Source organism: Pseudopodoces humilis, chromosome 12, assembly GCF_049639895.1.
Source record: "Pseudopodoces humilis isolate 2021_Gansu_Grassland_sample_001 chromosome 12, ASM4963989v1, whole genome shotgun sequence".
Lineage (NCBI taxonomy): Eukaryota > Metazoa > Chordata > Aves > Passeriformes > Paridae > Pseudopodoces > Pseudopodoces humilis.
Window position 1 is genome coordinate 3,759,390 of NC_142211.1, and position 25,693 is coordinate 3,785,082.

Here is a 25,693-nt window from a genome sequence, read left to right on the forward strand (position 1 = left end):
TAAGAACTGTGCAAGATACAGTTAAAGGTCTCTGTCGCACAAACTCCAGTGTTGGGATCATCTCTCCATCTCCCTCGAACGTGACATACAGTTGACCCTGACGTGATGACAATACTTAAGCCATGAGAAAACAAAGGAGACCGAGTACCAGAGAGGAACAGCTGAGAGCTGTGAGGGAAAATACAGCCAGAGCTGCAAAAGAATAGCAGCCAGAGCTGTGAGAGAAAAACAGCTTGAGAGCTGTTGAGGAACACAGCCAGAGAGCTGCTGACAGCCGAGGAGCTGTGATCATTCAGACGAGGACATAAAAAGGGTGAGTCACTGCTGGGAACAATGGGTGGTTCAATTTCTGCAGAGGACAAAGGTATAGTGAATATTTGGACTCTGATCTTAAGTAAAAGAGGGGTTGAGTATGATGAAGAGGCTCTAGACACTTAAATGCTGTTTTCCAGGAGCCAAGGTGTAGAAATCACTACAGATGCCACCTTTAATGTTAAAATCTGGGAACAACTTGGCCAACTGATTTTTGACTCTGCCTCTAGAGGCAACGGAATTGCTATAAGTGTTTTAATTAGTTGGAGGATATTGGTGGACAAGTTAAAATTAATAAAAGCTGAGAGAAACACAAAAGCAGCTGCTAAGACACCAGAGTCGATTACTCAAGATGGCGGAGAGCACATGGTACGAGCCTGTGAAAAACCCCAAGATGGTGGATGCCAGGTGGCATGGGAGCTGTCTGCTCAAGATGGCGGAGCCTGCTTGCCATGGGTACAGCCTGCTGAAACATCCTGAGATGGTGGAGTGCAGGGGGCAGCCCATGGGAGAGGGGATGCTGCACTGAGCACGTGAGAGTGAGTGGCTGAAGGGGGAGCGGCCATTTCTTGGGCTCCCCAGCCCCGCAGTGCCAGGGTGCCATTCTATCAGGACTGGAGGTCCTGCCACTGAGTGCCAGTAGCTCCTGCAGTGCCGATGCAGCAGCCAGGGTTGCCCCCACTGTGCCTGCAGGACCCATTCACCATTTCTCCCACATCCCGCCTCCAGCCTCCAGCTGATTGGTGCAGTCCTGGAGCCCTGCCAATAGCCCTACCTTTGCTTGACACACCCACTTGCAGTGGCACCACGCCCCCCAGAGAACCTGGAAGCATCACAGCTCCAGAAGATGGAAGTGAAGCCAGCAGTCCCAGAGCCAAAGTCCCCCCCCACCACTGGCCCCAGGTGCATCTGTGCAGCCTGAGCAGCAACTGCTGAGCCACCAGCATTAGAAGAGCCTGCACAGTGGCCAGGGTTGCCCTCACTTCAGCGCCCGGTACTCTCCCTGCTGCATATGCCGGAACCCAGAAGTGCGCTAGAACCTGGAAGTCAAGTCGCTCCTAATCCCGGAATTGCTGGCAGCATGCTAGCAAAGCCTGCTGCCGCCATGCACTGCGCCCCACTGCACCTTATAGATTCATTAAAGGTGCATAAAGTCCCCCTCGAGGCTCATGGGCCTATAGGGAAAGGACTGAGTGCACTATTGTTAGGAAGATCAAGTACAATGTTACAATGCATTCTTGTTCATCCAGGTGTTAAAAGTGCTGACTACATGGGACAGATTTGTGCCATGGTGTCAACTTCTACCCCTCCTGTGACTCCTGTCCCAGCTACAACTTGCAGTGCCCAACTCATTCCTTTTAAGTCTTGTGTTCCTAAAAGAGATTCGGAGCTGTGGGGAGATGGAGGCTTCAGATTTATGAGAGAGCCTCAAGTGTACTGGACTCAGGTTGTTTCTGATTGGAGACCAAACATGGTTTGTACACGTACAATGCCTCAGGCAACTTTGTTTCACATTAAGGTTAGTGGGATGATTGACACTGGAGCAGATGTCACAATCATATCTGCTAACACATGGCCCCAATCCTGGCCTACCACAGCTGTTGGATCGGCTGCTGCTGGCCTTGGGGACACCACACTGTTACTTAAGCAGTAAACTAGTGTTAGTCAAGAATCCAGAGGGACCAGACAGCTACAATCCATCCCTATGTCACTGCTGTGCCACTCAACTTGTGGAGAAAGGGATGTTTTGTCAGTGTGGGGAGTTCAGGTAGGAACAGATTTTTAAAGGGGGCTATTCTGCTGAAGGGTGTAATGCACCCTACATTAGCTTTGATGGAAAGTATGGGTGCTTTACAGCCTGGGATGCCATCCCCTACAATGATACCTGCTAACTGAGATATTTTGATTTCTGATTTAAAATACTTTTTTTTACTATTCCTTTGCACTCTGATGATATCCCTGTTGTAGTGCATTTAAAAAATTATGGTATGTCCCAGGGGAAGAACTCACCCTTAGTTTTGTATAATGTTAGTCCCTACCTAACCTCCCTTTCTTTTTCCCTATCCCATTGGCTGTAATCCCTCTGTATCCCCTGACCATCCCCTCCCCCTAGTTTAAGAGATAGCACCCGAGGCACCTCGCTCTCTTTATTGCCCCGGGCGATTCAAATACAATAAACCCGGGACCACGTCTGGCAAGTTTGAGCCTCCTTTGTCTAAAATACCTAAGTCCATGTTGTATATATTATGAGACCCCCCCCCCGCCCGTGTTCTGTGAAGGGCTGGCACATCCCCATGGGGGACAAGAATGAAGGGGTTCTCGAAATATTTACAGCAATCCCAAAGTTTGCATTCACAGTGCCTTCCATCAATAATGCAGAGCCAACACCCTTCTGAGCTTAATAGGTTAAATTATGTTGATGTTGTAGTTGTCAAGGCTGAGAACAGAAGTGGGTACTGATGAAGTGAACACATCTAAATGGTACTATACTGTGAAATGACAAATATGCACTATGATTGACTGGTGCTCACAAGGTCAAGGCCTGCACCAGCATTGAAATCTTTTAATTGATCTTGTTTTAAAAACTATTGTACTCCAGCCTGACAGCCAGCATTCGTAAGCTTAAGGCTTCTTGAAGGATTGTCCAAGATACCATAATCCACTGAATTTTTATTAGTGAGGGTGACTAGCAAAATTTTACTCTGAAGTCACATGTATCGATCCCAGCAGCCCAAACTATTTACAAAGTTGTAGGCTGCTATCACCAGCTCACCACAACCAGACATAATGACACAGGCAAGAGCATCACATGCCTTTTTTCATCAAGGAGTTTAAGCCTTACAATGGCAATTCCTGCTGGCAAACACAAAGGCCCTCAATATTGTCAACTCTAGTGCTGACTGTCAAGGCCACACTACACCGTTGCATGGGGGTTAATGCCTGTGGTCTGCAAGCCTTACAAGTTTGGCAAACAGATGCCATACACATTTTGGAATTTGGTAGCTTAAAATATGTTCACGTTTCAATAGACACTTTTTCATCTGCCATATGGGCCTCAGTTCACACTGGAGAGAGAAGTCATGATGCACACATTGGTGACTAGCCTTTGCTGTCCTAGGCATCACTCACACTACAAAAATTGATAATGGTCCTGCATACATATCACAGAACACTCGAAAATTTTTACAGCTCTGGGGTGTGTCATACCACACTGGTATTCCACATTCCCCTACAGGACAAGCAATTGTTGAATGTGAACATGGCACTTTAAAGCGTGTCCTTGAAAAACAGAAAAGGGGGATGTGTGGTGAGACCCCACAGAGTAGGGTGGCCAAAGCCCTGTACACTTTAAACTATCTAACAATACTTCAAAACTCCCCAAACCCTGTCATCTTAAATAATTTCTTGTCATTACAGTCCTCTAGTGATGTCCAGTTACCTAAACCTAAGGTATTGGTACAAGACCTCATTACTAACAAATGGAAAGGCCCTTGGGACCTTGTCACTTGGGGGCGTGGGTTTGCATGTATTTCCACAAATGCCAGTATTTGATGGGTACCTGCTTGCTGTGTGCAACCTGCTCTATGCTCTGCTCTGGAGTGTAACCAACAACGCCTCCCTGACGGCCCCACAGCAGACGCCATAGAACTGTGACCAGAACAACCTTCTGAACAAGCTGGATGAAAATATGAGACCTTTGGAATGACAATTCTCCTGTGACCTCACCTGGACCTCAAGAGTTGGACACTTTGAGGACATTACTGGCAAAACGAAATGCTGCCTCTGATAGTTTTAAATGTTACCTCTGATAGTTTTAAAGTTGGTTTGTTTGTAACGTTCAAGTTGTAAGTTGTAAGTAATTAGCCTGCGGCATGCCACACAGTAACATTGTGCTTTTGATAACTCCTGGACATAATCGTAAAAATTTTGATGGGAAACACCAATAGCTAGAAAGATTAGGCTTGTTGAGTTTAGTGAAGAATTTCATTCTCCTTGTAACATGTTTGTTGTCCTTTCTGCAAGGGGCTTCGCAGAGGGATGATAAACACGGCTTTTATATTTTGAAAACAGAAAGGGGGAGCTATGATGGCATACATCTGGACTGTATGCCTCATAAGAGGAGAAGGGATTTGGCTACAGAGAACAGATGTCAGGCAATCTCTGACAATAACGTAAGCAGGCCTTGGACAGTGAGCTGGGTGGTAACAAAATCATAGACAATCAGGTTCAACCACGGATTCTTTTGAATAGCCTTTATAAGAGCTGTGCAGATGCCATTAAAGGTCTCCCTGCCACACAAACTCCATGTTGGATCTTCTCTCCATCTCCTCCAACCGCAACAATAGTGGGAATCAGTTTACATAGCAACCTATTCTTGTGAGAAGACAGTTTGTACCTGTGGGGAGTAAAATTATACCAGTGTGAAACATTCACTTGCCAGGAGACAAGAATGTAAACATATCTGAAAAGAAAAAAGTTTTATAGACATGTACACTAGCCATTCCAACCAATGAACTGAGTTTCAATGAATTGCTAACCAATTAGATTTAAACACAATGCCTTCTGACAATCATATAAATATGAGCTATGTGAATAAAGATTTAGCTATTCTGCATGAAGAAACAGGTGTCTTGTCTGTCTCTATTGTGACACTTCTGGAAGGGGAAAGGATATATGTTGATGGTTCATCTAGATGCTTACAAGGAAACAGGATGTGCATATGCTTTAGTTGATGGGAAAAATATGCAGACCATTGAAAAAGGGAAATTACCTTCAAATTGGTCTTCTCAATCTTGTGAATTATATGCTTGATAAAGAGCACTGGAATATTTAGCACATAAGAAAGGAACCATATGTACTGATTCGAAATATGCCTTTGCGGTAGTACACACTTTTGGAAAAAATTGGGAAGAAAGGGGGTTACTAAATTCAAAAGGAAGAGGGCTGATTCATGAGGGACTCATTCTAGAGGTTTTAGAAGCATTAAAATTGCCTGAAGAAATAGCTGTAGTAATGTTAAAGGACACCAAAAAGGAATGACTCCAGAAATAAGAGGGAATAATCTGGCAAACCAAAAGGCTAGAGATGCAGCTGAAAAGGGGAGGGAGAAGTTTATGCTAATTTTGACTCCAAGCAAGGAAGAACTGGAAATTCCAAAATTTAGTGAAGTAGAAGAGAAGGAACTAAGTAAGATAGGGGGAGAGCAAGATCAATCTGGAAAACAGAAACTCCCTGATGGAAGGCAGTTACTTATTAAACCACTCACCAGGAAAATATTAAAAGACATAGATAAAAAGACTCATTGAAGCATTCAGGCTTTGTGTGATCAATTTTAAGGAATTATGGGTGCATTGGGATCTTTGGATTAGCAAAGCAAGTAACTGAGAGATGTATAACTTAACAAAGAGTAAATAAAAAGGTGTAATGGTTCAGATTTGCCAATTTGAGTTTCACGGACAATGCATCAAATATGGTGGTGGGTTTTAGCACTACCTAAAATCACCAGATTATTTACTCATTTCTTGCTGTGAAATATAGATTAGGACAAGGGCAAAACAGGCTTGAAACTTAAAAGGAATAAAGAAACTTTATTAACAGGACTACAAGAGAAACCAGAATAAAACCTCCAGAAACCTTTCCTCCCCCTACCCAACCTTTTTTCCTTTCCCTACTGACACCGTAGAGGCAAAACCTATGATGTTAAAGCAGTACCAACTATACAATAGTATTTTCATCAGTTTTATAGGGAGAGGAGTTTTCTTTTGTCATGCCATGGAGACTTCTCCACAAGAAACAGTTTTCACGTGGCTTTTAATTTCTATGAATAGCAGCTGCCCAGGTACAAATTCTGACATTGTGCCCTCCTCCTATTTTCACAGGCCTCCTAGAGGTGTGTCCATGGGCCATGAACTCATGGGGTATTAAGGATGAGTTGTTCAAAGGCAAAGGTTCTCTTCATCTGTCTTTGTGATCACCTCTGGGAATAGAGGTTTTCTTCTCTCCCTGGGGCAAAAGGTTTTCATCAGCTCTCATTTCTCTCTCTCTGTTCAAGCATCTTATGGGATCAGAGCTACTCCACCATCTGCTTTAGCTTCATCAATGGATACCTTTGCTCAGATCTACAGCTTGAATACTTCATTCCCCCAATACTCTTTCATGAATTAAAGGAGTTTTTCAGAACATTATTGTCCATCTCCATAGCCCTACCAAAATAATATTTCAGTCTATTAGAGCATCTCCTCATTCTCCTTCCATCTGAAGCTTGACTCTTACTGACCTTGATGTTTCATGTTGTCTTTCTACGTGTTGATCACTCTTTTCTCTCCCTGGGGAAAAAAAACAGGTCTGCAGGTCTCATCTGCGTAGTGAAAGAGTTAAATCTCTTGCCCAGGCCACGGCAGATAGTTATGGTGTCGGATTTCCGGCCTGGCCGAGCTGGTGCTTGTCTCAGCCCGGCAGCCGCTGGGAGAAAGGGGATGGTCCTCGGCCCAGAGCCATCTGTGTGGGCCTTGGGGGGAAGGTGTCTGAAAGTGTCAGCAGCTGTGGCCTGTCCCAGCCTGGGGCTGGGGGCTCCCCCAGGAGCTGATGGGGTTTGGCCCAGCCCCCCCCAGGCTGCACAGACTGCAGGGGAGAGGGGACAGCCACACCATAGTTCTGCTACCTTTCAAGGCTGGAAAGAAAGAGAAAGAAGTTCTCGGGCTTGGGTTTCTAAAAGGTGGTATTCACAGAGGTGGACCTACTTTTCAGTGGTGCAAAGTGCTGTCAGTTCTCAGAACTGGTCAGCTATTGGCCTGTCTCAAGGCACAGAGGAAGCTCCCAGCAGCTTCTCCCAGAGAAATCACTTCTGTGGGTGGTTCTTATTGCTTTCCCTAAATGTCAAACTGACACAAAAGGTTATGGGAAAAACAACACTAGGAGGTCATGAGTTAGCTCTGTGACCATTCCAAAGCATCCAAGTAGACTTTACTGAACTTTCCCAAGTGCAGAGATATGGATGCTAAATCTGAACCAGAGTGCCTGTAGCTATTACAGGCTACATAGCTCAGTCCTGCCTGAGAGCTAGCCTGAGAAATTCATGGGAGGATTTAAAAACAATCCTCAAAGACAGAAAACAACTGCCAGGTGCTGTTTTCCTGTCTCTTGTTTTCTCTGCAAGAGAAAGTCAGAGGGTGTTGTTCACCACTGACCAATGATGGTGATGTAGCAGTTTACTAACCAATAAGAGTTTCCTTTCTGTACTTTCCACGAACTAGTCTATAAAACAAGGCTAAAGCAATAAACTAAGGAATTCTCCTGTTCTGACTCCCTTGAGAGTCTGTGTCATTCTTTTCGCCGTTCCTAATAGAACGACACAGAGATGGAAGTTTTTATTAGTAATAGTAGAGCATTTAACTCATTGGGTAGAAGCTGTCACAACTGTTAGAGCTACAGCTAATGTGGTATGTAAAACCCATTTGGAACAAATTATTCCCGGGTACGGAATGGTTAACAAGATAGACTCAGATAGAGGAACACATTTTACATCAAGAGTCTTACAGCAAATAACTCAAGCCCTGGGAATAGAATGGGAATTACATACTCTGTGGCACCCACAGAGTTCAAGCTGTGTAGAGAGGATGAACCAGACTTTAAATAGGACATTAACTAAACTGATGATTGAAATCCAGATGTCATGGCTAAGGTGTTTTACCTTTGGCCCTACTGAGGATCTGGATACAACCCAGATCAAACCTGGGAGTATCACCCTATGAAATGTTTGGGTTTCTCTTTTCGATCACCCAACATGAAACCGCTACTTATGAAGAATGGGAAGCGAGTGTTAGAAAATATGTCACCACATTTGCAAGAACTCTTGAAAATTTGTGGTTGAAAGGGATAATCCCTCAAACCACACTCTTAGAATCGAAGATTCATAGTGTCCACCTGGGAGAATGGGTATTGGTTAAAACATGGAAAGAACAATCTTTAACTCCACAATGGGAATGTATTTTTCAGGTACTACTGATGACTGAAGCAGCAATCTGGACCAAGGAAAGAGGGTGGATCCATGCCAGCAGAATCAAAGGACCTGTGGAAGAACTTAAGGAGTGGACTACAACATTGGTGTTGGGTGATACAAAACTGACTCTTAATAATCTCTTGTATTAATATTCTAGTTACCTCCCGAGATTTGGCTGTTCTGGTAGGGAATGCTTCTGGACAACCTGAAAAGGTATAAGTTAGTACCAGCAAATATCTGTACCCCCCTTTACTTGGGAGTTCAGTAATATCATACTGCCACTGGTCCCCAGGCCCATTGCCTATTGGAGTCTGAGATAGAGTGTGTGCCCTTGTTTCTAATACTTAGTTATAGGATCCAAAGAAACACTGAATTTCATATAGCATTAAATTCATGAGCATGTTTTCATGGTGATACATGAGAACAAATGTTAAAGTTAGAAAAAGTGTGTGTAGATTAGAAAGTTTTTTAAATCACTGGGTGAAAAAGTAGTTTAGAGAGCAGAGGACAAGATGGAGGATTTAGGGTGTTGTCTCTTGTCTTTCTTCTTCTTCATGTTCTTCTCCTAGGGGTTTTTGGGTAGTAGTAAGTGATTGGATAAAAGATGTCGCAGTGCAGCACACAGGTGTTGGGTCATTGGGTCACTAAGAAAAATAATTTAGTTGGCATCTGTTAATTGGGTAAATGGACATATAAAAGACCTTGTAGAGGATCTTTTAAAGCCATTTTACCCCCTTTCTATCATAGTGCACATAGCTCCTTGTACCCTGTAATGTTGATAAGAAAAGACTAAACAACTGAGACCGAACAAGAGAAAACTGCCTCCCTTTCATCAATCTTCAGTTCAAAGGGAAAAAAAACCTAACCCAAAAGTTCATAACCAGACAATTGCCTTTCCCAATTTGGCCCATTTTTGGTTTGGGGGTATTTTTGGGATTAGTCTGGAGGCAAAGATCACACTGCCGAGTCGCCTGGTTTACAGTGGCATGTCGCCCTGAAAACTAAGCCTTCTGATCTTCTTTTCATAGTTTTAGTTACTTTCCCAGGAAAGTAACTATAAACATAAGTTGTTTACACATTCCTTCTAAGAAACGTCTTTTGATGGATGTTTTGCATGACCAGTGTGATTGGGAAGGTGGTAACTTAGTTATCCAATCCCTGGTCATAGTCGAGAATCTATAAATACTAGAGTCAGAAAATAAAGTTTCTTCTTTTCCTGTCATGCCACTGAGACATGTTCATGTGAGTCATTCCGTATCCTTTAGTGACAGTGGCATATAAATTTCTAGCTACAATTCTTCCAAGTAGGTGATTGTATAGGGCTTCTGCCCCTCAGTGCCTTTTCTTATATTCTTCCCTAACTAAGGACTATATTAAATTGGAGGGAATGAGAAGTTCCCCTTGTGGGGTGAGAGCCCACCCTTTTTCATTATATGACCCATTTAGGTCTTCAATGAGTCTTTGATCCTCTTTGGTATAGTTTGGCTCACCTTCTAGGGAGATTTTCCCATCAGGGATCAAAGCTCCTTCTGTTTTTACCTTTCCTTTGGCTGCCTGTTTTGCGTCTCTGTCTGACAGCTTGTTTCCTTTTTCCAATTCTGAGCTTAATTTTGGTGTGCCTTGATGTGCATGACTGCCACTTTCTCAGGGAGTTGGACTGCCTCTAACAGTTTCAGGATCTCTTCTGCATGTTTGATGTTCTTGCCCTGTGAACTGAATTCCCTCTTTCCTTCCAGATTGCTCCATGCACATGTACGACTCCAAAGGCATCTTTTGAGTCTGTATAGATATTCACAGCTTTGCCTTTGGCCAGTTCCAAAGCACGGGTTAGAGCAATTATCTCTGCCTTTTGTGCAGAGGTGTTGATGGGCAAATGTCCTGACTCTATTATTTCTTGACTGGTAGTGACGGCATATCCAGCATGTCTTTTAGTGCTTAGGACATAACTGCTTCCATCCGTGAACCAGTTTTCCGTGTTCTCCACTGGACTATCTTTCAAGTCCGGACAGCTCGAATATGTTGCTTCAATGGTTTCCAGAGTGTCATGAGGTACTGGTTCCCCTGTATTTCTGCTGAGGAAAGAGGCTGGATTGACAATGTTAGTTAATACAATTTCCACATCGTCTTGCTCTACCATTGTAGCCTGATATTTCAAAAATCTTTGTGAGGAAAGCCAATGCCCACGTTTCATCTCTAATACTGCATATATTGTATGGGATGCTAACACAGTAATTTTCTGGCCCAGGGTAAATTTTCAGGCCTCCTGGATGTTTAACACCATGGCTGAAACCACTCGCAAATATCTGGGCCAACCTTTTGCAGTTGCATCCAGTTGTTTGGAAAAGCAAGCCACTGTCTGGTGATACGGGTCCAGATCCTGTACTAAAATTCCTAGGGCAATTCCCTGTTTCTTGTGGGAAAAGAGAAAAAATGGTTTGCACACATCTGTAAGTCCCAAGGCTGGAGCTGACATCAGAGCCCTTTTCTGTGACTCAAAGGCTTCAATAGCTCCTTTATTCCATTGAAGGTGTTTTTGCTCAGTGGTTGTCAGTGCATACAGCGCTTTGACCAGCAGTCCATAGTTGTAGATCCATAGCTGACACCACCCAGTCATTGTCAAAAAGGTTTGTATATCTTTCACTGTTTGTGGCTTTCAGGTTTGGCATATTGCCTCTTTTGGGCTTGTCCCAAAGTTCTTTGACCAACACTGTAGCAATGCATCTGAACAGCTTGGACCATAGTGTGCACCAGCCAAACTGTCTGTAGAGTTTCTTATCAGACCCTCTGAAATTTCACAAAGTTGCTGAGACATAAGCTGTTCTAAAAATAAGAAAGAATAGGCTGAAAACAAGAAAACAAGACCACAAGAGCCAGAAAACAGAGGGTGGTTGAACACCTGGACTGTAACAAATCCTGCACCTTGAGGGGTGCGTGCAGAGCGTGGACAGGATAGAGGCACCAATGAAAAGATGCGTATTCATGTGAACAATAGTGTTAGAATGTATAAATAAGTGTGTAATGTAAACAATAAACAGCTTCTGATAAATCATATTGGTTCGTTGATCAGAGGTCCTGAGAACTCCCACACAGCACTGATATCATATCCCAGATAAACTACCTCCCACTGCATTACTTTGGCTTTCTTCTTAGATACCCAGTATCCCTGTGTCCTGGTTCATGGCAAATTTGGGAGAAAAACTCCAATGGGGCCCCCTCCAGGAAGCAAACCCACGTGGCCCCATCCCCCCACCCCCCAACCAGCTCGGGAAGAGATTTCTACAAGAGAAGTGGAAAAAACCTGTTTATTTAACAGGCAAAGCACTACCCAGCACAAAAATGAACAATACCAAATTATGAAACCTCTCGCCACTCTGAAGAGATGACAAATTCAGAGGGTCTCCCTCCTGTGGGTGTTCGCTCTGTTGTCAATCCCTCTGGCACTGGAAAATGCCGCAGCCCAGGCTAGGCTCCTGGTAGTCCACAGATGCAAGCTCCCAGTGCTCCCCTGAGTCCCCAGTCCAAAGCAGATTTGAACCGTTCCAAGAAAAGGGAAAGAAAACAGTCCAGGAAAACCTCTCTGCTTCAGCTAGCTGGAAAGCCAAGGCGATCTCTCGTTGTCTGTCTGTGCTGTAGTTAAAACCCCGTCCCGGAATGTGGGGGGAGCAAGTACAGTCTCTGATAACATACTCGGTGCTTCTTCTCCACTCACTTCTACTCTCAGATGAAGTTTTAAGGATACAAAAGCTATTTCTGGACTAGGCGGATGAATGGGGATACAATTTAACATCACAGTCACCCCAGGACATTACACCCCTTATCCCTATATCATCAGCTTACATCCAAAACTAATGTATTCTAACTCTGCACACACATACATATTCACGTAAAATTTTCCCCCCAGTTCCAACCAAAAAAATACAAGCAATACCCATCATGCCCCTGAATCCAGGCCCCAGGCTGCAGAGCTGCAGGATTCTCTACTCTCTCATTTTACACACTCAAAACTCCACCTTTCACTTGTTCATACCTTCAACACTTACTCGTTTCTTTCTATTTCATGTTTGTGTGGTTTAATGTACAGTCAATGGCAGTAACATTTCACCCAGTGATCAGATCTCCTTGAGGTACACATCGTGTTGTTCCATCTCTCTGCATTATCCACCATGTGCAACCTGGTCCTTGAGCAAAGACAACCCCACTAATGTGTTTGTACTCGAGGTAGTATTGATCCATACTCTCCTCCCGAACAGACCTCTGACATGTACCACCAGGACTTTGTCTCCATCTACCACATGCAAAGGCTCAGATTGGGCAGGACCTGCTCGGTTGGTGTAACCTCTGGTGTTAACTAACCAGGCGGCCTTTGTTGCATGTTGCTCCCAGTTTTAAAAGATCCCCCACCCAGTGCCTTTAAGGTGGTTTTTAACAGTCTATTGTACCTCTCTACTTTCCCAGCAGCGGGTGCATGGTAGGGGATAAGGTACACCCACTCAATGCCATGTTCCCTAGCCCAGATGTTTATAAGGCTGTTCTTGAAATGAGTCCCATTGTCAGATTCAATCCTCTCAGGGGTGCCATGCCTCCAAAAGACCTGCTTTTCAAGTCCCAGGATGGTGTTCCAGGCAGTGGCGTGAGGCACAGGATAGGTTTCCAACCATCCAGTGGTGTCTTCTACCATCATGAGCACATAGCGCCTGCCTTGGCAGGTTTGGGGCAGTGTGATGTAGTCAATCTGCCACGCCTCCCCATATTTGTATCTGGACCTCTGCCCACCGTACCAGAGTGGCTTCATCCTCTTGGCCTGCTTAATTGCAGCACACGTCTCACAGTCATGGATAACCTGAGAAATACTGTCCATGGTTAAATCCACCCCTCAGTCCCATGCCCACTTATAGGTGGCATCTCTACCCTGACGGCCTGAGGCGTCATGGGCCCATCGAGCTAGGAACAACTCTCTCTTGTGTTGCCAATCTAAGTCTATCCTTGGCACCTCTATCTCTATCTTTGTAGCCTGATCTACCTGCTTATTATTTTGGTGTTCCTCATTAGTTCTATTCTTGGAGACATGGGCATCTACGTGGTGGACTTTCACTGGTAGTCTCCCTACCCTGGAAGCAATGTCTTTCCACTCTTTAGCAGCCCAAATTGGTTTTCCTCTATGTTGCCAATTAGCTTTTTTCCACCTCTCCAGCCATCCCCACAGAGCATTGGCCACCATCCATGAATCCGTGTAGAGGTAGAGCTTTGGCCACTTCTCACTTTCAGCAATATCCAAAGCCAGTTGAACAGCTTTGAGTTCAGCAAGCTGGCTTGATCCGCCTCCTCCTTCAGTGGCCTCTGCGACCTGTTGTGTGGGGCTCCATATGGCTGCTTTCCACTTCCGGTTCCTCCCTACAATGCAGAGAATATTTTAACAGAAGATGGGCATGATATATTAGTAAAGGCCTGTCTGCACAAACCAGCCTTTGGTATAAGTGGCGATATTAAAAGCCAAAGTCCTTGAAACTTTCCTGCAGAAGAGAGAATGAAGCAAAACAATATCCTTGTGTACAGGAAAAAAAATGTAAACCTATGTGCATTAGCCAATAGTAACTTGCTTAGCCCGCGGACCCTGTAGAACCCTATAAAAGGTGTGCTAAAGACAGAAATAAACGGTGTTCACTATACTTCTGTGAAGACTCGTGAATAGCCTGAGTGGTTTCTCAATACTACAATGCGACAGGAACCGTCAGTAAAAAGAGCATATTTTATTAACTCTGCTGGCAGTTGTTTATATGGTGGAGCTTCTTCAGCCTGTGTCACTTGCTCTTGTTTTTCACCTGTGAGACCAAAATTTTCACCTTTAGGCCAATTTGTAATTATTTCCAAAATCCCAGGGCGATTCAGTTTTCCAATACAGGCACTCTGTGTGATAAGTGCAATCTACTTTCTCCATGTGGCACTGGTGGCATGGTGGGTGGAGGGAACATTTCCTTTGAACATCCACCCTAGCACCAGTAGTCAGTGTGCCAGGAGGAGTTGTGTTTCTATACCAATCACCTCCAAGGCAGCTTGGACTCCATAGGCTGCTAAAATTTCTTTTTCTGTTGGGGTGTAGTTGGCTTCAGACCCTCTGTAGTTTTGACTCCAAAATCCTAATGGTCAGCCTTGAGTCCCACCAGTCACTTTCTGCCAAGGGCTCCAGGACAGACCGTGGCTCCCAGCTGCAGAGTAGAGCACATTCTTCACATCTGGTCCCGTCCTGACTGGGCCAAGGGCTACCGCATGAGTGATCTCTTGCTTGATCTAGGCAAAAGCTTGTTGCTGCTCAGGGCCCCAGTGGAAATCATTCTTCTTCTGGGTGACCAGGTAAAAAGGGCTCACAATCTGACTGTATTCATGAATATGCATTCTCCAAAAGCCTATGGCACCTAAGAAAGCTTTTGTTTCTTTCTTATTGGTTGGTGGAGACATTGCTGTGATCTTGTTGATGACATCAGCAGGAATCTGACGCCGTCCATCTTGCCACTTTACTCCCAGGAACTGGATCTCACGAGCTGCTCCCTTAACTTTGCTCTTCTTTGTAATAAATAGAGACCCTTTTGTTCGCCTAAACATGTAAGATACGATGCTTTGCAAAACTATGCTTTGTGTAATAGGGATGAGGTTGAAGGCTGCTGCTGACGTCTGTATAATTATGAGAACAGCCTTGCAAGCTCTCTTGAATTCCAGAAAGTTAAGCCACTCAGATAAGCCTTAAAAGGAGAACAGTGAGGAAAGGTCAAAAGAGGAAGACTCCTGATCTTCATCCTACGACCACCAGAAGGCAAAAAGCGACCACCAGTGACCGGAGGCACATGCGCAGAGACACCCGAGAAAGGACACGTAACCCGGAAGCCGGACCACTTAAAAGGGAGAACACGGAAATCGGACGTGCGGCAGCCGAAGGAGTAGAGACTCCCCTGCCGCCCAGCGCTGATTTTTTGCTTATTGCTTGCTTGCTGTAATTAATAAACTTTTTACCATATCACTCTCTTGAGTGCGTTTATAACAATTTGGTGCCGTGACTCGGATGCAATCTGTAGGACAGATTCTCGGCACTACCGGGGGGGCGCCCCGCTATTATTTAGCGGCCCGGGGGGGGGCCGGTTTCTGCCTCGGTTGCACCGACGAACCTAAAATTAAAGCAATAAGCAAAAGGGAGACCGGTCGACCCCTTAAAATCTGTGCACAGAGTCCGGACGAAGACGCGGGACGTGGGACGCGTGAGTATAACGGGGAACCGTTCGGTCGGGGTCGGGATCCCGGAGTGCGGCGACGTGGTGTGTGTGTGAGAGGGGAACTGGCAGCCAGACTCCCCAAGCGAGAGCGGACCCTTAATTAGTGCGTCTCCCATTAGCCCGCGAGGGCGTGGGCCACGAACAAGGGGAAGCGAAAGAGACTGTGTGATTTGGAAGGCACTCCGGAAGAATGGGGCAGGGGAAAAGCAAGCCCCCTGTATCTATTAAACTCCCACCGGTACCTAGAGATAGTCCGTTAGGTTATATGTTAGAAAATTGGCAGTATTTCCCGGGAACCGAAAATAAAGATAAGGTGAAAATGATTCATTATTGTGTAGAAGTATGGGGAGGAAAGGAAATTTCAAAGAAGGTATTTTGGCCTATATTTGGATCAACCGAAGATTGGGTTAGACAAAAGTTAAATTCCTGGGTGAACACAAAGATCCCCTTTAGTTCAGAGGAAAGTGCTTATGCAGAGATCTGGGTAGTAAATCCCGAGGTTTTTATATTTAAGCTGACAGAGAATTCGGAGGAGGGGAAGGGAAAGAAAAAGAAACCTCGGAAAGAAAATACTTTGATAATTCCCCCTCCATTTGTACCACCACCTCCTCCACGGGCCCCTCCCCCTCCGAACCCCGAGGAGGAGGATTTAAACATGCCAGATGTGGGACCTGTTACCAGGAGTAGATCTAAAAGGAAACAGGAGAATCTATTCCCATTAAGGGAAATGCCAATGGGTGGTCCCCAAGCTGGAATAGGGTTTATATCTGTCCCTCTCAGTTCGGGGGATGTCAGAGAGTTCAAAAAGGAAATGGGGCATTTGCTGGAAGACCCATTGGGGGTTGCAGAAAGAGTGGATCAATTCTTAGGACCCAATATGTATACATGGGAGGAATTACAATCTATTTTAAATATTTTATTTACGGCAGAAGAGAAAAACATGATTAGAAGGGAAGGAATGCGCATTTGGGATGCTCAGCATGCCCAGGGGCCACTGGCAGATGTAAAATGGCCCCTCCAAAATCCCCATTGGGATCATCAAAATCCAGCACACAGAGTACATATGCAGGATTTGAGGACTATTATAATTCAAGGAATTAGGGAAGCAGTCCCGAGGGGTCATAATATCAATAAAGCTTTTAATGAGAGACAGAAGAAAGATGAAACTCCTACAGAATGGTTAGAAAGGCTAAGAAAGAATTTTCAACTATATTCAGGAATGGATCCAGACACCCAATTGGGGCAGGCATTGCTTAAAGCACAATTTGTGGCAAAAGCCTGGGAGGATATTCGGAGGAAGATAGAAAAATTAGATGGGTGGCAAGACAGAGGTTTGGATGAGCTGTTGCGGGAGGCACAAAAAGTGTATGTTAGGAGAGAAGAGGAGGCTCAGAAGCGGCAAATTAAGATGATGGTGGCTGCTATGAGAGAAAGTAGAGATCAAACCTGGAAAGGGAAACAACAGAGACCAATCAGAGATTCAAAAGAAAGACAGAACACTAAAGTTTGTTTTTACTGTGGAAAGAAAGGACACTTTAAGAAAGAATGTAGGGTAAGAATCCAGGATGAAAAGATGTTTAAAGAAGATTAGGGGGGGGTCAGGGGCTCTTTATTATGGGGACCCGAGAACATCAGAAAGAGCCCTTGATAAAGTTAAAAGTAGGTCCCCAGCACCAAGAAATAACATTCTTGGTAGATACTGGAGCTGAGAGATCAACAATTCAGTTTTTACCTAAAGGATGTAGTATATCCAAAGAAACTACTATGGTAGTAGGGGCAAAGGGGGAACCCTTTGAAGTGGGGGTTATTAAAAATGTGATGATAGAATCAGAGTCAAAAATTGAGTTGAGGAATTTTTTGTTAATACCAGAAGTATTAGGAATAAAGTGAGAACAACACACCACTTAGCACCCTCAAAGTTCAGGGAGAGTGGAAAGGATGAATGGAGAAATAAAGAAGCAACTTACTAAGCTAGTAATGGAAACAAAACTATCATGGGTTAAGTGTATTCCACTGGCCCTTCTGAATATTCGAACCCAGCCAAGGGCAGATTTGGGAATTTCCCCTTTTGAGATGCTATACGGTATGCCCTATAATATAGAAGTTCAAACACATCCAAATGTGAGTGATCAATACATCAATGAGTATTTGATAAAAATAATGAAGTTTAAAAAGGCATTGTGGGAAAAAGGGATGCTAGCTCAAAGACCACCATTGGATTTTATATTACACCAGGTACAACCCGGAGAGTGGGTGCTGATAAGAAGTTGGAAAGAAAATCCCCTAACACCGAAGTGGGAGGGGCCGTATCAAGTCTTACTAACAACTGACTCTGCAGTTCGAACAGCGGAAAAAGGCTGGACACATGCGAGTCGAATAAAAGGACTTGTGAAACCACTAAAATCTAATAACTGAGAAGTGGGGAGCCCGGCTGGGGACTTGAGACTTAAGATATCCCGAACAAAATAACATCCCAGAACTATTAATTGGCTTAGAAACTTATGAATAATAAATTACATAGAGGCTTTTATATAGAATATAAGATACCTCCATCTAGTGGTGAGGAAATATATAATAGAGGTGTTAAAATAGGCTGTATGTTATGCCAAAATTGTTACCCTTTTGTCTGTTTTAAATGTATAATATGTAAAGAACTCTGGTGGACCCACTGTCATAGAGGCTACCCACCAAGAGGCGTGTGTAGCTCTTGCTACACTGCCCAGAGGGATCTCACTGATTGGGCTCTAGTAACTAGAATACAAGCAGGAGAATTTGAAAAGGGATCAGAGAAGTGGTGGGCCATCTACTCAAAAGAAGTCAATCCCTTGTATTATTGTTATCATCCAAACGAACCTACGCCTTTTGTAGCAAATATAGTAGCTGGGTTGTGCAGACGGTGGCTCCAGAAATTAGGGTGTTATACCCCTTTAATAAAGCATAAAAGTTGGGAAAAATACATACAAAGAATTAATAAAAGAGGAAATAATTCCCCTCCTGAAGAGTACTCTTGCTGTCGAGAAGATGGTACACCCCGTGTCCCGAGGCAACCGGGTCGACGAGGGAGGCAGAGGAGTAAAAAACCGTGGAGGGAAGCATTCCAATATACATGGGACCAAAGGATCATGGTTCTGGAAATGCCACAAGAGTGGGAATGAGACAACCCAGCGAAGTAATTTCTGGGGAATCCAAATTGACACCTCACAAAAGAAAAGCCTCTATTATAGTAGGGGAAGCCAATGCTTATTAAAGAAGTCAGTAACAGTTATAATCTTAATTAGCACATTTAATATTAGTGCAAGTAAGACTCACGAGCCCTTCAATTGGTCCTTAATCCGATGGGAAGACCAGGTCGTTATCCAATCACAGATCACCTCTGAAGCCCCTAGCTTTCAAGTTACACTAGACTCTCTCATTGAGTGGAAGGGTACTAGTTATAAACCGCCTGGGTATAAGGTACTATATATGTGCCCAGCTTCTAATCCAGGCAGAGGATATTGTAATTACCCTGGCGAATTTTATTGTAAATATTGGGGCTGTGAGACAATTTTCATGGGGTGGAAGGTACAGAACCCAGATAAGTATCTAAAGGTTGAAAGGGGTCCACACGGATGCATAAAGCCCTGGATAGGTCCCTCGGGGGCAGTAACATATGTTGGAACTTGCAAATTTCACTACATCAATATAACACAATCCCAAGACCCTGGGTGGTTATTAGGACGAACCTGGGGTCTCAGGGTGTGGGAACCTGGAAGGGATAGGGGAGTGCACATTCTTATAAAGAAAGAAGTAGTTCCCCATGATTCGGGATTTGTTGGACCGAATCCAGTGGTGTGGGGAGCAGTAGACCCCAACGTAAGGAATCAAAATAACCATTCAGAAAAACTAGAAAATAGCACCCAAATAACAATCACGATAGGGACATCCCAAGAATATGGAAACAAGGCTCTTTGGAAAATTTTGCAAGCTACCTTTAAAGTGTTAAATGACACACACCCAAATTTAACTAGAGAATGTTGGTTATGATATAACATTAACCCACCCTTTTATGAGGCCATAGGCTCCATAGCAGAACCAAAAAGAGCAAACGGCACTAATCCTGCCGCCTGCTCATGGAAATCAGGAAGAGAAGACACCCCAGGAATAACATTATCTCGAGTTACTGGAAAAGGAAAATGTGTGGGAAATGTGCCCCCAGATAAAATTCACTTATGTCAAACAAAACTACAGATTAATCACCCTAGTAAGCCAGCTCAGTGGCTAATTCCAGCACCTAATACTAAATGGGTTTGTAACATTTTAGGAATAACCCCATGTGTTTTTATAACAGCCTTTAATGAAACCTATGAATTTTGCATACAGGTTATAATAGTTCCCCGGATTATTTATCATTCTGAAGAATATATGTATACACAATACCAAAATTCAAAGTTGGTAAAACGAGAACCCCTCACGGCACTAACAGTAGCCGTATTGCTAGGTATAGGAGGGGCTGGATTAGGAACAGGTGTAGCATCCTTAATAAATCAGCATCAGGGATTCAGAGAGCTTAGAATTTCAGTAGATGAAGATTTAAGAAGAATTGATAAATCTATAAAAGACCTCACAGACTCCCTAGACTCGCTGGCTGAAGTAGCCTTACAAAACAGAAGGGGATTAAATCTATTATTTTTACAGCAAGGAGGCCTATGTGCAGCACTTAGAGAAGAATGTTGTGTATATGTAAATAAAAGTGGGGTAGTAAGAGAAACCATGGCTAAATTACGAGAAGGACTGGAAAAGAGAAAGAGAGAGCAAGAAATGCAACAAAGCTGGTACGAATCTTGGTTTAACTATTCTCCCTGGTTAACAACTCTAATATCTACTATAGCAGGACCGCTAATTTTACTAATCTTAAGACTTATGTTTGGACCTTGTATTTTTAACAAAAACATTAGCATTGTGAGAGGCAGGTTAGAAGCAGCTCACCTTATGCTAATACGAGCTAAATATGAAGCCTTAAATGGGGAAGAGACAAAAGATTATTTAGAGTTAAGTAAAAGAGAACTACAAAGATTTAACGAACAAAAGTGAGCAATAGAAAAAGGGGGGAATTGTAATAAATAGAGACCCTTTTGTTCGCCTAAACATGTAAGATACGATGCTTTGCAAAACTATGCTTTGTGTAATAGGGATGAGGTTGAAGGCTGCTGCTGACGTCTGTATAATTATGAGAACAGCCTTGCAAGCTCTCTTGAATTCCAGAAAGTTAAGCCACTCAGATAAGCCTTAAAAGGAGAACAGTGAGGAAAGGTCAAAAGAGGAAGACTCCTGATCTTCATCCTACGACCACCAGAAGGCAAAAAGCGACCACCAGTGACCGGAGGCACATGCGCAGAGACACCCAAGAAAGGACACGTAACCCGGAAGCCGGACCACTTAAAAGGGAGAACACGGAAATCGGACGTGCGGCAGCCGAAGGAGTAGAGACTCCCCTGCCGCCCAGCGCTGATTTTTTGCTTATTGCTTGCTTGCTGTAATTAATAAACTTTTTACCATATCACTCTCTTGAGTGCGTTTATAACATTCTTGATGGCAAAACCATCTTCCAGGAGTATCTGGATGATTTTCTCTCCTTTCTCAAACACTTCTGCTGCTGTGTTCCCCCACACAATGATGTCATCGATGTACTGTAGTTGTTCCGGAGCCTCACCCTTTTCCTGTGCAGCCTGGATCAGTCCATGGCAGATGGTGGTACTGTACTTCCATCCCTGGGGCAGTTGGTTCCAAGTGTACTGCACTCCCCTCCATGTGAAGGCAAACTGAGGCCTGCATTCTGCGGCCAGGGGAATGGAGAAAAATGCATTAGCAATGTCAGTAGTGGTGTATCTCTGCTGCTTTGGACTCCAGCTCATACTGGAGCTCCAGCATATCCAGCACGGCAGTCCCAGGATGCAGGGGGAGCAAGTACAGTCTCTGATAACAGACTTGGTGCTTCTTCTTATGGATGCTAGCTTTGGAGCAAGCTGCAGGGAGCCTGCAGAAACTGCTCCCTGACTGAGAGCTAGCCTGAGAAATTCATAGGAGGGTTTCAAAACAATCCTCAGAGACAGAAAACAACTGCCAGGTGCTGTTTGTCTGTCCTCTTGTTTTCCTTGCAGGAGAAAGTCAGGAGGTGGTGTACACCACTGACCAACGATGGTGATGTAGCAGTTAACTAACCAATAAGAGTTTCCTTTCTGTACTTTTCCACAGACTAGTCTATAAAACAAGGCTAAAGCAATAAACTAGGGAATTCTCCTGTTCTGACTCCCTTGAGAGTCTGTGTCGTTCTTTTCGCCGTTCCTAATTAGAACGACATCTGGTGACTTGACGTGAAGTGCATCTACTGACCCCCGAGGTCTGAAAGCTACCAACGTGATGACATCTGCTAAACCCCTGAGGGTAAGCAGCGAGCGGGGGGGGGGGGGGGAAAAGCACCAGCCCTTCCCCCCAGACCTTCCCCCCAGAGGGGTAAGTGGAATTCTCCCGGGCTTTCCTACAGAGAAAGCTGGTGTTATAAATGCAAAGGCAGATTTGGGTTAAATAAAAACAATTTATTATAAAACAATTTTTATAAAAAAAATAAACAATGAGGGAAAACCACAATAAAACAAACAGCGCAGCGCTGGGTGGACAGGGGTCTATACCCAAAGGTATAGGTGTTCCCAAATCCACGAAGGAGGGTAAACTGTCCGGGGTTTTTATAGGGATTTTTAGCCTTGAGGCCAAATTCCAGGCAGGCACCATTCATCAACAGTCCTTGATTGTCGTATGAATTGATTTCCTGGCATTGGAGAATAGAGTCGAATGGACGTCCGGACCGAGTCTCCTCATATGTAAAGAAATTCCGAGTGGCTCTTGTGGTTCAGGCCATCCGGATGGGATGGCTGGATCCGGGTTGGAGCCGATGAATATTTCGGTTGGATTTTTCCTTTTGTTTACTTGATGGCTTCCCCCAACGGTAGCCCGCAAGGCGAGGTGTTCGGGTCCGGTGATGAATATCTCGTCGGTGCCTCTCCGTTTTGGCTTGATGTTTCGTGTCCTGTCTATTCTTTTGTTGATGGGCGCCGGCTAGGATCGTTATCCTTTGAGTGGGAATTCGTGGCTAGATCTGGGAAGGGCTTGTGTGTCATACTGTACTTTATATTTTATAGTATTGTTATATACATTTATTTAGATTTTTACGAATTTTTACAAGTTCATTTCTCACAGTCCCCCGCCTAATAATTCATTACATTAAAAATTCGTGTTATTTCATCCAATTCTGCAGGGGAGGACTATAATTTTTTTACTCACATTCATCTTCTTCCCAGTCTGTTAACGAATTCTCACTATATGCTTGTGCCAGGTTATATTTATTTTCAAACTTCTTTAAGGCTTTAATCACATTTTCGTTTTCTTTTTCCTCCTCTAATTTCATTAGTTTAGAGAGAGGAGTAGGTCTCCCTTGCGCTTTCTCAGGATCAATTGGAAGTGTGGCAATCTGCATTCCTTGCACAACAGAGTGAATTAGTCTGATGAAGCAAGGAATTAAGCAGGGAAGGAAAATGATTCCGGCAACTGAACAAGTGATGAAAAATACTAGCTTCTTCCACCAAGCCCCTTGCCCGAATATCTGGTCCCACCAGGAGGCTTGTAGGATTGAATTCCATTTTTGGACTGGCACATGAGCTACCTTTTTAATTTCAGCAGCCAATCCTTTTATTGTTTCTCCGTAATCGTCTATTTCCATACAACACTCGGATTCGTTGTATCTGCCACACACTCCTCCCTCCTCGGCTAGCAAATAATCGAGAGCTAGTCTGTTTTGGTATACAAAAGCTCTCATTTGTGAATGTTGTTTGGCTAGGAGTTCTAGGGCTTCTGAAGTGTGGTTAGAAACTATCTCTACCACCGCTTGTAATCTGATAAGTCTGTTGAGGAGATAAATGGGGGTTCTGTAACCCCAGCTGCCATCGTTTGCCCAAGTAGCGGGCCCGTAATATTGAATGATCCTTTCGGCAGGCCATTCTTCCTCTTTCCACTTTTGGTTGCCTCCCGCTATTGGTAGTTCCCGTTTTAATTCCCTCCTTTGTCTGTTTAATGTCTCAAAGAGAGGGGCTCCCAATGATTTACTCTCTGTTTTAGGTAGAGTAAAGAAAAAGGGCCGAATTATTCCAAGTGTGCAGGATCCTTTCCATTTTCTGGGTAGCTCGCTATAAGCTTTTTTCCCACATATCCAATATATACCATCAGGAGCTTCCCAACCCTTGTTCAACTTTGCCGGATCATCCCAATATTCTTTTAATCCTATTAGCTCATGGAAGGGATTGGCCCCAGAGTTTTTGTACCAGCAAAGTCCAATTATTTCCATCCATTCACAGTTATTCCCCCGGGAGCGACTCCAATAGCCCGCGGGTGGTTCAGGTTGCCAGGTTTTAGTCTTGCTTTCCGAATTCACCGTGAGTGTGCTTACACACGGGGCATAGCCTACTAAATCAGTGTATTCTTTTCCCTCTCTGCTAATGCAGACAGTACCGATTATTCTTTGGTCTATAACCCATCCTTCTGGTCTTTGTTTTGTTTTTGATATTTTAGAGCCTTCCCATTTTAAGAGTTGCTCTGGGGTAAGTCCCTCTCCCTTCCAAGGCCATCTTTCAGCTGATTTTAACCCACCACAGATCCAACAGTTAGATAGACCTAATTCTGTGGCTATTTCTTGCATGAGATCTATGAAAAGATTCTGGTTGGGGTTTGGCAACCCCCAATTGCTGTATTGTTTCTCTAATTGCTCATAATGTTCACTAAGAGAATTAAGCCTTTCCTGTTCTAGCCTCTTTTTCCGAGCCTCCGCTTCTCGCCTCCTTAACTCTAGGGTTAATTGTTTCATTTTGTTTTCAGGGTCCACCCCTTCCTCATCCCGGGAGAAGCAGAATACTGGGTCGAATTGCAAACATACCCGGTCATCATTATTTTTTAACAAATCAAGGATTATCGGTTCATTATTAAAAAAAGCCTTTTTTTCATGTTTTAAATTTTTACTTTCCCAATATACTTTCCCTCCCATGGTACACATTTTTAAATTCGCTTTATTGTAACATAAAGGGTTAACCGCATAATATGCCAAAAAGGTGGATTGTCTTTTCCCCCCTATCTAGACCGTTTTGTTACATTGACTGCAGATTGGAATTGGGGGAATCATTTCCACTTCTCTCTTATACCTGAAATGGGAATTTTCAGTCTTTCTTTTCATAGGAGTTTTAGACTGCCCGTTCTTAAGCCTTGCCCCTGAGTGGTAACACTGGACCTTCCCCTTTAATTCACAAAGATTATACTGAGTGCTGTTAGACAAACAACGTTCCGGAGGACAGTAGTTAACTATTCGTCTGGTATCTGTGGCAGTCTGACACTGCTCACACTTCCCCAGGAGACGCTCCCCCGGAGGTACCTCGGGAATCATTCTCTCGGCTAAGCACACGGCTAGACTCAGGAACATCAGGATTCCCCACCGGTGTATCCCTCTGCCTTGCCCTTCGCCCGTATAAAAATATACGGCGGGGATTACTATCTTCTCGGCAGCAAGGATATTCTTCAGGGGCCCTTGTAGTTCTTATGGTGTATCTCCTTTTAAAGGTAGCCCACCGAGACGACTTAATCGTGTCTGTCCTGCACGGTACTTTTACTGTCTTTCGGCACTCAATTTCCAAAGCCTCTGCCTTGGAGTCTAGTTTCCCTCTTATCCCCTTTTGAAAAAGTAGGAACCACTCAGGAGAGTCGAGTTCCAACAATCCCGCCCTGGTGGCAAGTATTAAGAGACGGCTAGTCAGCTCCTGTTCTTTAGTCAGACAATTGGTACACAGTCTCTTAGGTTTGTACTCTCCCCAACAGTGGGTTACTCAAATTTGTTTACAACAAGCACATTTAAAATGTATAAATGGAAAACAATCACAGTTTGCGTTGATGTAACTTATCTGGTCTGCAGCTCTACGATTTTAGAACAATCATGTACTAATTTTTCTGAATAGAAACTGAGCAGGATTTTTTTTGTGCAGTGGTTTTCAATTCTAAACCGGGTGAGCTGATTAAGATGGCTTCATATTTTAGAAGCCTGGAATCAGTCAGCCAC

The 25,693-nt window shown here is 44.0% G+C and overlaps 1 protein-coding gene across 1 annotated transcript in view; it reads left to right on the forward strand.

Moving 5' to 3' along the window:
- The first annotated feature begins 664 nt into the window (after nt 1-664).
- The window catches only part of LOC148183289 (uncharacterized), a 30,802-nt gene continuing 5,773 nt past the window's right edge, over nt 665-25,693 (forward strand). Inside the window, exons 1-2 of the mRNA XM_088061384.1 lie at nt 665-768; nt 18,864-19,422. Coding sequence (XP_087917510.1) covers nt 665-768; nt 18,864-19,422 — 663 coding nt within the window. The remainder of the gene's footprint in view (nt 769-18,863; nt 19,423-25,693) is intronic.